Here is a 16,330-nt window from a genome sequence, read left to right on the forward strand (position 1 = left end):
ATCAAATTTAGTTATCGAAATTCTTACCTCCAAATATGGGGAGAACAGTAGGCCTAGGCCTATATTTACACTAGGAGAGAGCATCGTACATATTCTCGGCGAGTGCTCATTCACTGTCTTTATCATTGGGCGAGTCAGCGCCACTGGAAAGCAGATTTTTCCTCCTCCAGGCCAGATTGACATATTGTACTGTAGGTGTCTCCCCTTTTCATAGGCCTAGATTAGATGGTTGCATTCAGATGAGGTCGTTTCTATTGGTATTTGTCAGTGTCAGCAGAGTATTATTTGTGTGATGTTGAAGCAACTTTCCATTGAAAATCTCACTTTTAAAAGTTAATTTAACTAACCCAAAGCCAAATAATGTTGTTGACTCATCCTATACTCATGTGACATGCGTCACCTAGATGCGATTGCCCCCAGGTGCGTCTCATTGTTGGGGTGTGGGGTTTGCCTTTTAAAATGCCAGTGTTTCCAGGTGCCAGCAGATATATTTAGACGTGTACAGGTTGGCGTACCTGGGGAGGATGAGACTGGTGAATGTGTCTTCAGTCCAAATTCCAGTGTGGCAACCTGGTTGCCTAATCTTAAGTATGTGCTGTTCAGCCGATCTGCTCTCCTCCCTACGGCACACATCCCTCAACAATGCACTTTGTTTGTATGCTCTTGTTATATCAAGCTAATAATTGTGCTAGAATGACTGCGAGTGACAGAGCTGAAGATTGTGTTATATTTATATGCAGACCATACAATTCTATTGAATCTACGAACTGAAACTATGCTTCTGCAGTTAAAAAGGGTGTCTATTTACAACTTTATTTTCTATCACATATTCTCCATGATCCACCCCTGTTGGTAAAGAACCTGTGAGATTATAAATTGTTGATATACCGTTTGGTAATTATTAGAGGACCTCACCTCTATAAAAGAAGTTGGTGTAGATCAACTACTTACTCAGTGCTACACTTGTATTTTGTGGCCAAAGCATAAATTGGAGAAAAACTTGGATCTTAAACAAACCGTTCTATAGTATATTAACAATCTTAAATAAGGAAACATGCAGATTTAATATATTTAAAAATTAAACGAGCACTTTAAAGTTGTACATAGTTTACTTTATATATTACTACAACTCCGCTAGCCTCTCTATGTCTGTAACCTTTCAGTCCTGGAGAGAGTAGTTCAGAACCCTAATCATGTATTTCTCTGAGAGGCAGCCTGGGTTCTCCACCCACAACAACCTCCACAGTTAGCAGTGAGCCCAGAATACACAGACACAACTTTACATTTAGCTCTTGCCAAGAGCAACTAGGGTTTAACTGCCCTGCTCAAGAGCACATTGACAGACTGATCAGCTAGTCGGCTCAGGGATTCAAACACATTACTGGCCCAATGCGCTTATTAACCACTAGGATACCTGCTGCCTGTAAACTATACTGAACATATATACTGCTCAAAAAAATAAAGGGAACACTTAAACAACACATCCTAGATCTGAATGAAAGAAATAATCTTATGAAATACTTTTTTCTTTGCATAGTTGAATGTGCTGACAACAAAATCACACAAAAATAATCAATGGAAATCCAATTTATCAACCCATGGAGGTCTTGATTTGGAGTCAAACTGAAAATTAAAGTGGAAAACCACACTACAGGCTGATCCAACTTTGATGTAATGTCCTTAAAACAAGTCAAAATGAGGCTCAGTAGTGTGTGTGGCCTCCACGTGCCCGTATGACCTCCCTACAACGCCTGGGCATGCTCCTGATGAGGTGGCGGATGGTCTCCTGAGGGATCTCCTCCCAGACCTGGACTAAAGCATCCGCCAACTCCTGGACAGTCTGTGGTGCAACGTGGCGTTGGTGGATGGAGCGAGACATGATGTCCCAGATGTGCTCAATTGGATTCAGGTCTGGGGAACGGGCGGGCCAGTCCATAGCATCAATGCCTTCCTCTTGCAGGAACTGCTGACACACTCCAGCCACATGAGGTCTAGCATTGTCTTGCATTAGGAGGAACCCAGGGCCAACCGCACCAGCATATGGTCTCATAAGGGGTCTGAGGATCTCATCTCGGTACCTAATGGCAGTCAGGCTACCTCTGGCGAGCACATGGAGGGCTGTGCGGCCCCCCAAAGAAATGCCACCCCACACCATGACTGACCCGCCGCCAAACCGGTCATGCTGGAGGATGTTGCAGGCAGCAGAACGTTCTCCACGGGCGTCTCCAGACTCTGTCACGTGCTCAGTGTGAACCTACTTTCATCTGTGAAGAGCACAGGGCGCCAGTGGCGAATTTGCCAATCTTGGTGTTCTCTGGCAAATGCCAAACGTCCTGCACGGTGTTGGGCTGTAAGCACAACCCCCACCTGTGGACGTCGGGCCCTCATACCACCCTCATGGAGTCTGTTTCTGACCGTTTGAGCAGACACATGCACATTTGTGGCCTGCTGGAGGTCATTTTGCAGGGCTCTGGCAGTGCTCCTCCTGCTCCTCCTTGCACAAAGGCGGAGGTAGCGGTCCTGCTGCTGGGTTGTTGCCCTCCTACGGCCTCCTCCACGTCTCCTGATGTACTGGCCTGTCTCCTGGTAGCGCCTCCATGCTCTGGACACTACGCTGACAGACACAGCAAACTTTCTTACAACAGCTCGCATTGATGTGCCATCCTGGATGAGCTGCACTACCTGAGCCACTTGTGTGGGTTGTAGACTCCGTCTCATGCTACCACTAGAGTGAAAGCACCGCCAGCATTCAAAAGTGACCAAAACATCAGCCAGGAAGCATAGGAACTGAGAAGTGGTCTGTGGTCCCCACCTGCAGAACCACTCCTTTATTGGGGGTGTCTTGCTAATTGCCTATAATTTCCACCTGTTGTCTATTCCATTTGCAGCACAATCAGTGTTGCTTCCTAAGTGGACAGTTTGATTTCACAGAAGTGTGATTGACTTGGAGTTACATTGTGTTGTTTAAGTGTTCCCTTTATTTTTTTGAGCAGTGTATATAAACATAACATGCGAAAATTTCAACGATTTTGCTGAGTTGCAGTTCATATAAGAAATCAGTCAACAGGGATGTAGACAAATTTGTGCACGGAACTTGAGAGAAACAAGCTTTTTGTGCGTTTCAAAACTTTTCTGGGATCTTTATTTCAGCTCATGAAAAATGGGATCAACACTTTACATGTTGCGTTTATATTTTTGTTTAGTGTACATGCTGAGTCACAGTTCATGCAGTACATGCTGAGTCACATAACCTGTTAGATAAGACATTTATGTTCCATAACATGAGGTCCAAATACACAGACGTCAATGCACTGTTGTTATATTTGTGTCTCAGGAAACACAAAGCTTAGTCATATATCATGGCTCTGTCTGTCAGGTAATAACTTTATTATACCTTCAAATGATGCCAAAATAGTCTGCCCTGATTGTATTGCATGTTTAATTTTAAGTGATAATATAATAAATAGCCTAATATAATAACTTATGAGGAATGACAAAAATATGAATTCTAATTAAAAACAACTGTACTGAAGAAAATAGACAAATGCTAAATGGCAGGTAGCCTAGTGGTTAGAGCATTGGGCCAATAAGCGAAAGGTTGCTGGATCGAATCCCTGAGCTGACAAGGTAAAAATCTGTTGTTCTGCTCCTGAACAAGGAAGTTAACCCACTGTTCCCCAGCTGTCATTGTACATTTCAGTCATTTAGCAGGCGCTCTTATCCAGAGCGACTTACAGTAGTGAATACATACATTTCATTTTTTTGTACTGGCCCCCCGTGGGAATCGAACCCACAACCCTGGCGTTGCACACACCATGCTGGCATTGCAAGCACCATGCTCTACCAACTGAGCCACAGGGAAGACTGTGGTTGACTTGCCTAGTTAAATAAAGGTAAATAAAAATACTACATTTTTCAGATATTCCAGACGCAGCTATATGGTCGACCTTCAATAATAAATGTAGATAAGGTGTTTTCTAGTGACATTTATTTGGACACATCGATAAGGAGCTAATGAGGCGCGATTTCGCCTGGCATAGAAAATGTGCTCTCTCGTCAGGACACTGTTGTTCAGAGGAGCTAGCCAACAACACAGCTAAAACAATCACTTCAAACTGAAGCTGGAAAGACTGCTAACTAGCTGCGCTTAGTTTTGTTTTACCTTTTTTTCAATTGACATTTCTTTGTATATATCCATAAAAATGATACCAGCCAATTCATGATTTCAACTGGCTGAGAAACACTGCCTGCCTGTCTCATCCTGACTCCTGGCATGTTCACTACTATGGGACAGCTGGAGATCAAATTTGAATATTGAAACAATGTTACAAATGTCGGAGATACAGACAGCAAGGTTATTGCAAACTAAATGTTAGTCTAAAAGAAATGTGAGATAGCGTCTAGTTGCTTTTTATAGTGGAGATCAAGCAAATAAATTGCTTGGCTGTGCTGATGGGACAGTGGATTGCGCAGTCAGATGGAACAGAGTAAATTGGCATTTTAACGTTTTATATTTTGCTCGGTGGTAATTTGTGGAATAGACACCGGCTGGAATGCGGTTCTAACCAACCAGCATTTAGGATTAGACCCACCCGTTGTATAAAAACGCATTGAATAACAGATTCACCCCCCAAAAAATCTAAAGAAAGTTTGTTTTGAGGTGTCTGTCCTATGTCTGCGATATATAAGAAAGATCAAGAAACATTTATACATATTTTTTTTACATTTGTATTTTTGATATGTATTTAAACCCTTATTTGTTTTACATTAAATTGTCTCTAAATATACTTCCATTCATCTTTTTCAACTGGTACCTGGGGACATTCAGACGAGTCAAAACAACTGACATGCACGTGTTCGGGGCAGTCTCACCTTTCCACAGAGGGGTCATAATAGTGTGCAGCTCAAACCTTTCGGACGGTACAGACAAAAGTTGGCAGATTGGCTGTGCCGACTTCAGACAAGTTCCAAGAAGCTTGTGGGGTTGGCTTGCCAGTAAGTGCTGTTGCAGGTTCCTCTGTCCCCATCAGTGGCCTTCTGTGAGCTTCACGCTGAGACGCAATATATTGAATCCTGAGTGTTTGCTAATCATTTTACAGTACTTTAATTCAACATGCTTAGTTCAAGTTGCAACTTGAACTTTGTCTTGTCCAATGACCTTTTAAAAACAGAATAACAAAGTTATCTATTAGGATATTTAGAGTACACAAAATCTTAATTTAACATAATAATACAAAATATTACAGGAAACACACAGGTGGTCTTACCTGTTAGGGTACTGTCTATCTGGATTAGGAGCAGGCTTACAACTTCTATTACAATTAATGAATTCCTGAGGTACTATAGTGAAACAGTGGTAATATGATCAGTTGTCTTCTGATCCCTCCTGTCTCAGCCTCCAGTATTTATGCTGCAGTAGTTTATGTGTCGGGGGGCTAGGGTCAGTCTGTTACATCTGGAGTATTTCTCTTGTCTTATCCGGTGTCCTGTGTGTATTTAAATATGCTCTCTCTAATTCTCTCTTTCTCTCTTTCTGTCTTTCTCTCGGAGGACCTGAGCCCTAGGACCATGCCTCAGGACTACCTGGTATGATGACTCCTTGCTGTCCCCAGTCCACCTGGCCGTGCTGCTGCTCCAGTTTCAACTGTTCTGCCTGCGGCTATGGAACCCTGACCTGTTCACCGGACGTGCTTGTTGCACCCTCGACAACTACTATGATTATTATTATTTGACCATGCTGGTCATTTATGAACATTTTAACATTTTAACATTTTGACCATGTTCTGTTATAATATCCACCTGCACAGCCAGAAGAGGACTGGCCACCCCTCATAGCCTGGTTCCTCTCTAGGTTTCTTCCTAGGTTTTTGGCCTTTCTAGGGAGTTTTTCCTAGGGAGTTTTTCCTAGCCACCGTGCTTCTTTCACATGCTTTGCTTGCTGTTTGGGGTTTTAGGCTGGGTTTCTGTACAGCACTTTGAGAATATCAGCTGATGTACGAAGGGCTATATAAAAATAAATTTGATTTGATTTGATTTGTTCTGTGAATGTTGTGGTGGAGTGTGGGGTATATGAGAAAGGAAAGCAACATTGGTTGTCATTGGAAACAATTCCATTTAAATTCCAGTCACTACAGAAAGTCATAGACTGTTCTCTCTGCTACCGCACCGCAAGGGGTACCGATGCACAAGGTCTGGAACCAACAGAACCCTGAACAGCTTCTACCCCCCCCCCCAAGCCATAAGACTGCTAAATAGTTAGTTAAATAGTTAACCAAATAGCTACTGTCTGCAGTGACCCTTTTTTACTACTATTACTCTGCAGCTACTGTTTAGTCTCGTTATTCCTAGTTATATGTACATATCTACCTCAATTACCTCATACCCCTGCAGCTCGGCACTGGTACCCGTGTATATAGCCAAGTTATCTTTACTCATTGCGTGTTAATTCTTACTATTATTACGTGTTATTACTTTTCAATTATTTCTCTATTTTCTCTCTCTCTACATTGTTGGGAAGGTAAGGTAAGTAAGCATTTCACTGTTAGTCTACACCTGCTGTTTACGAAGCGTGTGACAAATACAATTTGAATTGATTTGACACACACGCATACAAACCTTCACCCACATGTGTACACACAAAAACCCAAACCAACACGCACGCGCACGCACACACACACACCCTTCCACCCAGCATCCTAATACATGGAGTATGAAGCAAGATGCATTTACACAGTCTTGACTTGTTTCAGTGAAGTGTCTTCCTCTCTCCAAAGTCGGCCTGTGTGTGTCTCTTCTTCTTCTGTTTACTTTATGGATGAACCTACTCGTCACTTCAGTTTATGTTGCCTTAGCAACATGTAAATCATAGGGAACATGGTGCAATTTTGGAGGCACTTCCTAGTCTGCCATCACATTGCATTACGTCACGTCAGCCTCGTTTGCCAATTAAACACAACAGGGACATTTCACTATTCTAAGTACAATATAATGACAGATATCCACTAACTAATCTGGTGCCATACTCATGGTCTACGCCCCAAATTGTACCCTATTCCCTATTTAGTGACTACTTTTGACCAGGGCCCATAGAGTTATGTTAAAAAGTAATGTACTATATAGGGAATACGGTGCAATATGAGACACAGACGTGTTGATCTCATTGTTAAAGGAAAAGAGCCAGAGTCATTTTGAAATAAGTTGCTTTTATTCATTCTGATAGAAAATCTTCATATAATATGTTCCGACTTATGTTTGATTAGTGTAAATACATAATCATGATTGTGAACAGACATGTACCTAATGTGCAAAGTATGTGAAAATTAAATTTAAGCGATAAATACATTGGAATAACTCATTTTCTATATGAAAATATAAATCGTTCAATAAGGATAGTTTGAAAGGTTTGATTGTTGATTGTCCAGTAAATAAAATACATTCACCCTATTTAAATATGCATATATTATTATATCAAGCGCTTTTTCTAAATGAAAAGGTTCAATGTTTCAGAGGTAACACAATAAATTATTCTCATACGGTCCTGATTGAAGGCAGTGATATCTTGGATCAACATAACAGCCATGACTATTCAAATAGCCATGTCCATTATGATACTAACTCTGTGAAGTACCACATTGTCTGCAAAACTCTGAATAAAGTGTATACTATGGCTGGGATTATATCAAAGGTGTATGATCTACAACCACACTGCACTGTCGTCAATGCACCTTTCAACACAACTTCCCTGACATTCATGGAGATCACATCCATGGTAAACCCTGTGATGTCAGCCCAAGCGTCAATTCATTGTACCTAAACTGTATGTGTAAACATGTATACGCAGGGCCCAGCTGTATAAGAGACCTTGGTCTCAGTCTGTGTTCCTTGTAGAAATAAAGGTATAATTTCTTTTTTTTATTACCTTTAAAGTCAAGTTCAGTGCTAGAAGATTTCATATACACTGCCTTCAGAAAGTATTCATACCCCTTGACTTATTCCACATTTTGTTGTTACTGCCTGAATTCAAAATGGATTAAATTGATGTTTTTATTCACCCATCTACACACAATTCCACATAATGACATGTTTTAGAAATGTTTGACAATTAATTGAAAATTCAATACAGAAATATCTCATTTACATAAGTATTCACATCCCTGAGTCAATACTTTGTAGAAGCACTTTTTGCTGCAATTACAGCTGTGAGTCTTTCTGGGTAAGTCTCTAAGAGCTTTTCACACTCATTTGCCCATTATTCTTTTCAAAAATTCTTCAAGCTCTGTCAAAATGGTTGTTGATCATTGCTAGACAACCATTTTCAGGCCTTGCCATAGATGTTCAAGTAGATTTAAGTAAATTCTGTAACTCGGTCACTTGGTAAGCAACTCCAGTGTAGATTTGGCCTTGTCTTTTAGGTTATTGTCCTGCTGAAAGGTTAATCCATCTCCCAGTGTCTAGTGGGAAGCAGACTGAACCAGATTTTCCGCTAGGATTTTGCCTGTGCTTAGCTCCATTCAGTTTTTTTTGTTATCCTGAAAAACTCCCCAGTCCTTATCAATTACAAGAATACCCATAACATGATACAGACACCATTATACTTGAAAATATGGAGAGTGGTACTCAGTAATATGTTGTATTGGATTTGTCCCAAACATAACACAATGTATTCAGGACAAAAGTGAACTCCTTTGCCACATTTTTATAGTGTTACTTTATGGCCTTATGAGAAAATAGGATGCATATTTTTATTCTGTACAGGCGTCCTTCTTTTCACTCTGTCAATTAGGTTAGTATTGTGGGGTAACTACAATGTTAGTGATTTATCCTCAATTTTCTTCTATCACAACCAATAAATTATGTAACTGATTTAAAGTCACCATTAACCTCATCGTGAAATCCCTGAGGGGTTTCCTTCCTCTCCGGAAATTCAGTTAGTAAGGATGCCTGTATCTTTGTAGTGACTGGGTGAATTGGTACACCATCCAAAGTGTAGTTAATAACTTCACCATGCTCAAACTGAGTCCATGCAACTTATGTGACTTGTTAAGCAAATTTGTACTCCTGAACCTATTTAGGCTTGCCATAAGAAAGGGGTTAAATACTTATTGACTCAGGACATTTAATCTTTGCAATTTTCATTAATACAAAATAATAAAAAATTAACAACATATCTCCATTTTGATAATTTGGGGTGTGGTGTGTAGGCCAGTGAAAATAAATATACATTTAATCAATTTTAAATTCAAATTGTAACACAACTAAATCTGTCAAAATTCAAGGGGTGTGAATACTTTCTGAAAGCACTGTACATGTGTATATAAATGTGTGCTTGTCAACAATGTGCCATTGAAAGGTATTCAGACCCTTTGACTTTTTCCACATTGTTTGACTGAGGGACCTTACAGATAATTCTATGTGTGGGGTACAGAGAGGAGATAGTCATAAAAAAATTACGTTAAACACTACTATTGCCCACAGTGTGAGTCCATGCAACTTATTATGTGACTTGTTAAGCACATGTTTACTCCTGAACTTATTTAGGCTTGTCATAACAAAGGGGTTGAATACTTATTGAAAACATAGCAAAACACCTGATTTCACATGTGGAAAATCACATGATTTTACGTGAAAATTCCACGATTTGCTAATTTTAATTCACATGTGAAATTTCACAATTGAAATCATGTGAAACTTATGCGTTTTTGGATCACTTCACATGTGAATTTTCATGTGATTACATGTGGATAACAATGTTCACATTAAATTTCACATGTGATGCTCTGCAATTAGCTGTTAGGAGACACACAGTGCTTTCAACATACAGTGTTTTTCTCAGCTCAATATACTCTCTATCTCTGCTTGTAATAATCTTTCTGCCTCTTGGAGCATCTCGTTGGTGTAGAACCCTCCTCCGTTATCTCTCACCATCTTCTCTATGGTGTTGAGTAACTCTGCTACTTGGCATTGGTTCCTGTAATGACCCTGCTGATTGGTGTTCCAGTATTTGTTGTCGATCACGTGACAGCGGCCTCCACATTTCTCCATTTCCCCTACCCCTTTGGACTAATAAACATTGTAAGACTCCAACCATCTGCCTCCTGTGTCTGCATTTGGGTCTCGCCCTGTGCCTTGATATGTTCAGCTGATGAATTCAATGATTCAATTTCTGCATTAAATTAAAAAAATATCTGCTTTTTACAAAACAGAAGAAAAAAACAAGGGACAAAAAGCTATTCCACAGTGGAATTTAACTGACTGATGTCTACATAGTTAGTCAGATGTTGAAACATACTTTTCCATCATTTATTTCAATGATTCCAAGTTTATCTGTTACTGTAACATTTCAAAAGGTTATCTTCTTGGTCATTCAGAACCTTCGCTTATAGCAGACAGCACTAGCTGCTTTTTTTGCAGCCTCCAGTACTGTCTCTGCCTCCTCTGCTGCAGTAGCTCCTACTATCCCTCCTCTTATTGCTCCTGCTGTTGTAGACGTCCCAAAGACAACTCCTGCAGCTATGCCTATCACTGTACCTATTAGTATACCTGTAATTTTGATCTGAAGTTTCTTCCTCACTTTTTCTTTAGCCTGTTTTCTCATCTCTTCCTCAGACATCTTTCCCTTTGACTCCTTCCTAAGACACTCTATCTCTGCTTGTATTAATCTCTCTGCCTCTTGTAGCATCTCGTTGGTGTAGAACCCTCCTCCGTTATCTCTCACCATCTTCTCTATGGTGTTGAGTAACTCTGCTACTTGGCACTGATTGTCCCTGTACTGACCCTGCTGATTGGTGTTCCAGTATTTGTTGTCGATGACGTGATAGCGGCCTCCACATTTCTCCACAAGCTTGTTCAGTTCAGCATTCTGTTGGACAAACTTCTCAATGGTCAAACCATTGAGCTGGTCTCCATGAGTGAAGAGGACTGTGGCATATTTGAAGGCCTCTGGTGAAAAATATGTCTCGATTTTCGCTACGGCTTCATTTTCGTGGACTGTGTACCGTTCCACTTTCAGTACAATGAGAAAGGCATGTGGCCCCGGAGCACACTCTGTTATACATTTGACTATTTTAGGTTTCAGCTCCTCTTCAGGGATGTCAGTGTCAAAGAATCCAGGTGTGTCAATCAGGGTGATGTTTCTTCCTTTGATGTTCTTGGTATGAGCTTTACATATCTGTGTTGAGGAGGTGGAGGAACTGTCTGAGAGGAACACATCATCTTGTCCGAAGATGGTGTTTCCAGCACTGCTTTTACCTCCTCCGGTTTTGCCCAGCAGCACAACCCTGATGTCTATAGGGAGGGTTCATAATTATAACTTGAAATGGACAAATCATATACTAATAATGTCTTTGATTTAAAGGTGGTGGTGAAGTGTTGTAACTCACTTTGTAACTCACCAGCGCCCAATACGAATCCTCTGAGATGCAAAGCATTCTGGGCAGTCTGAAATGCCTGTAGATTAGAACGAGCAATACAACTGCAATGAAAGACTGTAATTGTTATTATTTAAAAAATATGTAATTATGGATGCTTTACACAGTATTATATAACAGCGTCAGAGAATCTGCAATGTGATTGGCTTAAACATATTGAAGTTAATGGACATTTTGTGTAATTCTATGATACCTTCTTTAAAAGTCTCTCCTCACCTTGGTAGAATTTCTGTCATTGGGATGGACGACAATGCGGACAAGGAAAGGGGTTCTGCTCGCTCGGTTCTGCTCGTACCCATGGATCTCTTCTAGCAAAACCTGCGTTGCCACATTCTTAGGGAACTGGAGAACCTCACCAGTTCCAACAACAGGGAAGGCAACGGAACGGAAGCCTCGGTTCTCACAAGAGGTCAGGATTTTCCTCACACCCTGCCTCAGAGCCTGAGAGAGGACCAGAGGTCAAGGGTTAATGGAGGATCAAAGGTCACAACACACACACACACACACACACACACACACACACACACACACACACACACACACACACACACACACACACACACACACACACACACACACACACACACACACACACACACACACACACACACACACCTGTACTGCTGGTCCTTGGGGGTTGTTGTCCCAGTGTGCACAGCTGAGGAAGAAGACACGGCCAGAGCTGAGACCAGACAGTCCCTCCACCAGAACGTTGTCACCAGGTGCAGTCCGTCCCCCTGATCCCCTCAGAAACGCTGTTCTCAGCGCCGGTCCAGCTGCATCCAACAAGACATTACCCACTCGGGAGGAGAGAGGGTCACTACCAACCATGGGGGACACCAGCGCATCCACCTAGAGAGAGAGAGAGAGAGAGAGAGAGAGAGAGAGAGAGAGAGAGAGAGAGAGAGAGAGAGAGAGAGAGACCATTGAGTCAGTATGAAGTCAACATCATTCACAGAATGTTGTTGAATCAAGGCTGTGGCCATGTCAGTGTGTCTCTCTCTCACCTGCTGCTTCTCTATGGTTCCCTGGATGACCTCCACCTGGACACAGACCTCTGGAGCAGCTGTTCCCCTGGCGGAGGCAGCAGTGGTGTCTCTCTGAGGAGCATGTGTAGTGGTGGTGCTGGACTCTACCTCCCACCCAGAAAACTCCCTCTTACCCTGTAACAGCCTATCACAGGCCTCCTGCATGGCTCTCACTGCCTCTCCACTCACATCAATCAGAGTGACCTTGGTAAGGATGCGCTGTTCCCTCCCAAAGTCCCTCACTGCAGAGACTATGGCATCAGAGCACACCTTCAGAGGAACGCCAAATATACCCGAGCTGATGCAGGGCATGGCCAGGGTCTGGAGCTCCAAGGTCTCTGCCAGATCCAGGGCTGCCTTTACTGTCTTCTCCAGCAGAGGACGCTCATTCCCACCTACGCTGCCCCCTACTGGTCCCACTGCATGCAGCAGCATCTTACAAGGCAGATTCCCTCCTGTGGTCTCTACCACTGTACCTGTGGGCACTCTCCCTATCTGCCTAACCATATCCCTGCTGGCCCGCTGTACCTCAGGCCCCCCCGCCTGGCTCAGAGCTGCAGCCACGCCCCCAGCGTGATCCAGATCCTCATTGGCTGCATTCACCAGTGCGTCTGCCCATTCCTTGGTGATGTCACCCTGACAAACAACTACCTGCAGCCCCCCCTGGAGGTGATAGCTGGTGGCTGTGACGGTCTCCTTACGTCTTGGTCCGGCGCCTGCTTCACCGACTACGCCACCATGGTTCATTTGAGGGCGTCCCATGTCTCTTACACTGGACTGGTCTATCAGAAAGGCCCCGATCTCCTCCCTCAGCTCCTGAACCTCCTTCATGTGGCCCAGCAGCTGCACTCTACACCCAGGACCATACCTGGCTACCACCCTGCGTCTGCTCTGGTTCATCTCCTTTACCTTCGTCTCAAGCTTGGACATCAGTTCAGCCGGGGGGGCAGCACAGTTGGGCAAGTCGATCGTCTCCTCCCCAAACTCCCCCAGCAGATCCTTCTCAGCCTGGTCCAGTTTCCCAGAGGAGAGGGAGAACAGACGGAGCTCTGTGTCCCCCAACTCTACCTCCACATGGAGTCCCAACCCCAGCAGACTACTCAGGTTCCCAGGCCTCCCATACTCATCTCTCAGGAAGGACAGGAGGTGGGGGGGCACCTCAGGCACCACCTTCTCCAGCACCAGAGAGATCTTATCTGTAACCAACTGTCTGGCAGTCCGGACTTCACTTGCTGAACCCTCCAGCACCAGCTGAGCTGAGTCACCTCGTGTCACCTTCACCCCTGGAACAACCTCACCTAGATCCTTCTTTATCACTTTCCATAGAAGACAGAGCTTGGACTGTCCCAGACGACATGTGGTGCTGGTCTTCTCCTGCTTCCCTGAGCTCAAACTCTGAACCTGGAAGGCCTCCAGCTCCTTCAGCTTGGCCTGGACCTTGGCCACCTCCCCAACCACCACCGCAAACCCTTCCCCTGCCTCGCAGTAAACCCTCACATCCTTCAAACCTTGGGTACTTCTCTGCAGCAGAGACTGGAGCTTACGTGGGTCTACCTCATAGTGACATTGGTACCGCTCATGGAGATGTTTGAACAGTCTCTCTACCTGTACCTTCCATGGTTCCACCCCAACCCCATCTCCACATAACCCAGCTTGGTCTGAATCTCTGACCACTGCCCTCCCGTCCTCTGGATAGAGGTGGACAGAGCAGCCCAGAGAGGACAGCTGCTGTTGCAGGTCTCTTCCAGCCCCAGGGCTCTCCTTCAGGTATCGCAGGAGGTAGGAGTCTAGAGGGAGTTCATGCTCTAGGCCACCAGGTGGCGATGTCTGGACAGGGAGGGAGGGATGGAATGGGAGGGACTGGTGACTCTAGAGTCAGAGAAAAAAGGTGTAAGTCCTGGGGAATTCCACTGTTAATGATTATTATTATGTCTCTCTTTATCTACGTTTATTATTCATTTATTATTGTAGGTCGACCGTACAGCTGCGTCTGGATTATCTAATAAATCTAGCAACTGGTTTGGCATTTGTCCATTCAGTTTAATACAGCTGTTTTTAGTTAGAATGTATGCTCGTCATTCCTCATATTTTAAATTATTATGTTATGCTCATTATAATATCACATAAATCAAACATGCAATAAAATCAGTGCAGACTTTTTTGACCTCATTTGAAGGGATAATAAAGTTATTACCTGACAGACAGATCCATGATATATGACTAAACTTTATGTTTACTGGGATGTAAATACAACAACAGTACATTGATGTCTGTGTGTTTTGACCTCATGTTATGGAACAGAAATGTCGTATCTAACAGGTTATGTCACTCAGCTTGTAATCTATACTGTAGTTGTGTCTGTATAGTCTGGGCTCACCGCCTGACTGCTTACTGGGGAGCTTGTCTCCAGGCTGTCTCTCAGAGTGAGGGAGAGAGGTCCTCCAGGCATCTCCAACACATGATGAGCTTTCTGAAGTACCCTCTCCTGGACTGGAAGAGTTACACAGTCATAATGAGTTGTTGTTGTTGTTTTTGTTGTTGTCATGTTGTAGTAGTAGTAGTAAGAACAATAACAAGAACAACAATAATAATAAGTTGCACTATTTATTAAGCCTTTTGCATTCACTCCAGGACTTGAAGAGTTAAAGGCTACATAGGCTGGAGGAGTTGTGCTATAACCTATTAAGTAATATACTGTATGTATAGTACATCTATAAAGTTATGAAATAATCTTAAACATTATTAAAACAACAAGTTTCTTCCTTTTAAGATTGAAAAAGTAATGTAGAGTTAATCAATATAATGAAAAGCCAAAGTAATGCATTTGTGCATGCCTGTCTGCATACCTGTAGCCTGACTATATGAAAGTGAAACTTAAGCCTATACCAGATGTATTTGTTGCATATGTCAGCCATCCCTAGTTTCCACAGCCACGAAGTCATAAACCCTGCCTGTTTCTACAATGAATTTCCTTAATTTAAACCTGATTTCAAACCTAACCCTAACCTTAACCCTAACCTGAACCACACTGTTAACCTTAAACCAACACCAAAAAGCTATTTTTTATTTTTTAGGATTGACCATTTTGACTTTGTGGCTGTGGTAACTAGTGTAAACTGCATGTCTAACAAACATTCTGATTTGACAAATCCTCCTAGAAAGTTTAAATATTGTTTTAGCAAAATGTTGGCCTATTCAAATAATAACTAGTAATCAAATGGGCCATAGAATAAAACATATATATTGAAGAAAAATACTTTTACTTATGAACCGACATTGGCAAGAGTATATGTTAAAATAAAAAGACACTTAATATCCTATCACTTTGCCTTAACATTTTCATACCTTTCCGGTAAGTAAACGCAACCTTGTAAACTTTGTCACCAACTGATTGTACTGGTCCACAATCTCCGCCACCGGATTTACGTCGAATTTCAAAATACTTTTTTATCTTCTCTTTCTGTGATGTGTCCAGAGTCTGGCACTCGAAGAAAACAGGGTATTTGTAAACGTCCATATTATAAAGTAGCCTGGCTATTAGTCAGTCGATCGAGGAGAATAACTACATTGCTGCCACCACATACACCCACGCTTGGGCACGAATTCCTATTCTTTGATCAGATTTGCATAACTTGATGAACTATAGAGATCGCCTAGTCGTCTATTATTGGTTCAGATTTAGTCCGTCCGGCCCGTACGGAAAATCAACGTCTGTGTTCACGCGCTGCTCGTTGTGGGGATTCGGTTGATCTGGCCCGGTCGCCCAGGTTTGCCGATTTTGCACCGGTTGAAACTGATTGCATTCGTTTTGGAACAGGGCTGCCTCCTGGCCCGGTTCAAAGCCCACAGTGATGTCGGCTCAAATCAAAAGTGGTG

General features: G+C 42.6%; 1 protein-coding gene across 3 annotated transcripts; it reads right to left on the reverse strand.

The window, feature by feature from the left end:
• Positions 1-8,463: 8,463 nt before the first annotated feature.
• On the reverse strand, positions 8,464-16,206 carry LOC106578007 (uncharacterized). 3 transcript variants are annotated; one of them, XM_014156525.2, is made up of 7 exons: positions 15,800-16,206; positions 14,847-14,944; positions 12,434-14,323; positions 12,042-12,278; positions 11,643-11,867; positions 11,379-11,445; positions 8,464-11,283 (listed from the first exon to the last, which is right to left on the reverse strand). In XM_014156525.2, the coding sequence occupies exons 1-7, from the start codon at positions 15,969-15,971 to the stop codon at positions 10,364-10,366; spliced, it is 3,609 nt and encodes a 1,202-aa protein (XP_014012000.1). In that variant the 5' UTR covers positions 15,972-16,206; the 3' UTR covers positions 8,464-10,363. The 3 variants fall into 3 exon arrangements, with proteins under 3 accessions (XP_014012000.1, XP_014011999.1, XP_014011998.1); XM_014156524.2 differs by having other exon boundaries at positions 11,391-11,445; positions 14,832-14,944; XM_014156523.2 differs by having other exon boundaries at positions 14,832-14,944.
• Between the last annotated feature and the right edge of the window lie 124 nt (positions 16,207-16,330).

This window comes from Salmo salar, chromosome ssa18, assembly GCF_905237065.1.
Source record: "Salmo salar chromosome ssa18, Ssal_v3.1, whole genome shotgun sequence".
NCBI classification, from domain to species: domain Eukaryota; kingdom Metazoa; phylum Chordata; class Actinopteri; order Salmoniformes; family Salmonidae; genus Salmo; species Salmo salar.

What these genes read in the sequence shown, in the direction of transcription:
- LOC106578007 (XM_014156523.2), bottom strand. Translation starts at nt 15,971, where the DNA reads ATGGACGTTTACAAATACCCTGTTTTCTTCGAGTGCCAGACTCTGGAC. An exon ending in CCCCAGTAAGCAGTCAGGCG is followed by an intron (nt 14,324 to 14,831) that starts GTGAGCCCAGAC and finishes CTCTGACTCTAG; the next exon opens with AGTCACCAGTCCCTCCCATT. An exon ending in ATGACAGAAATTCTACCAAG is followed by an intron (nt 11,446 to 11,642) that starts GTGAGGAGAGAC and finishes TCTAATCTACAG; the next exon opens with GCATTTCAGACTGCCCAGAA.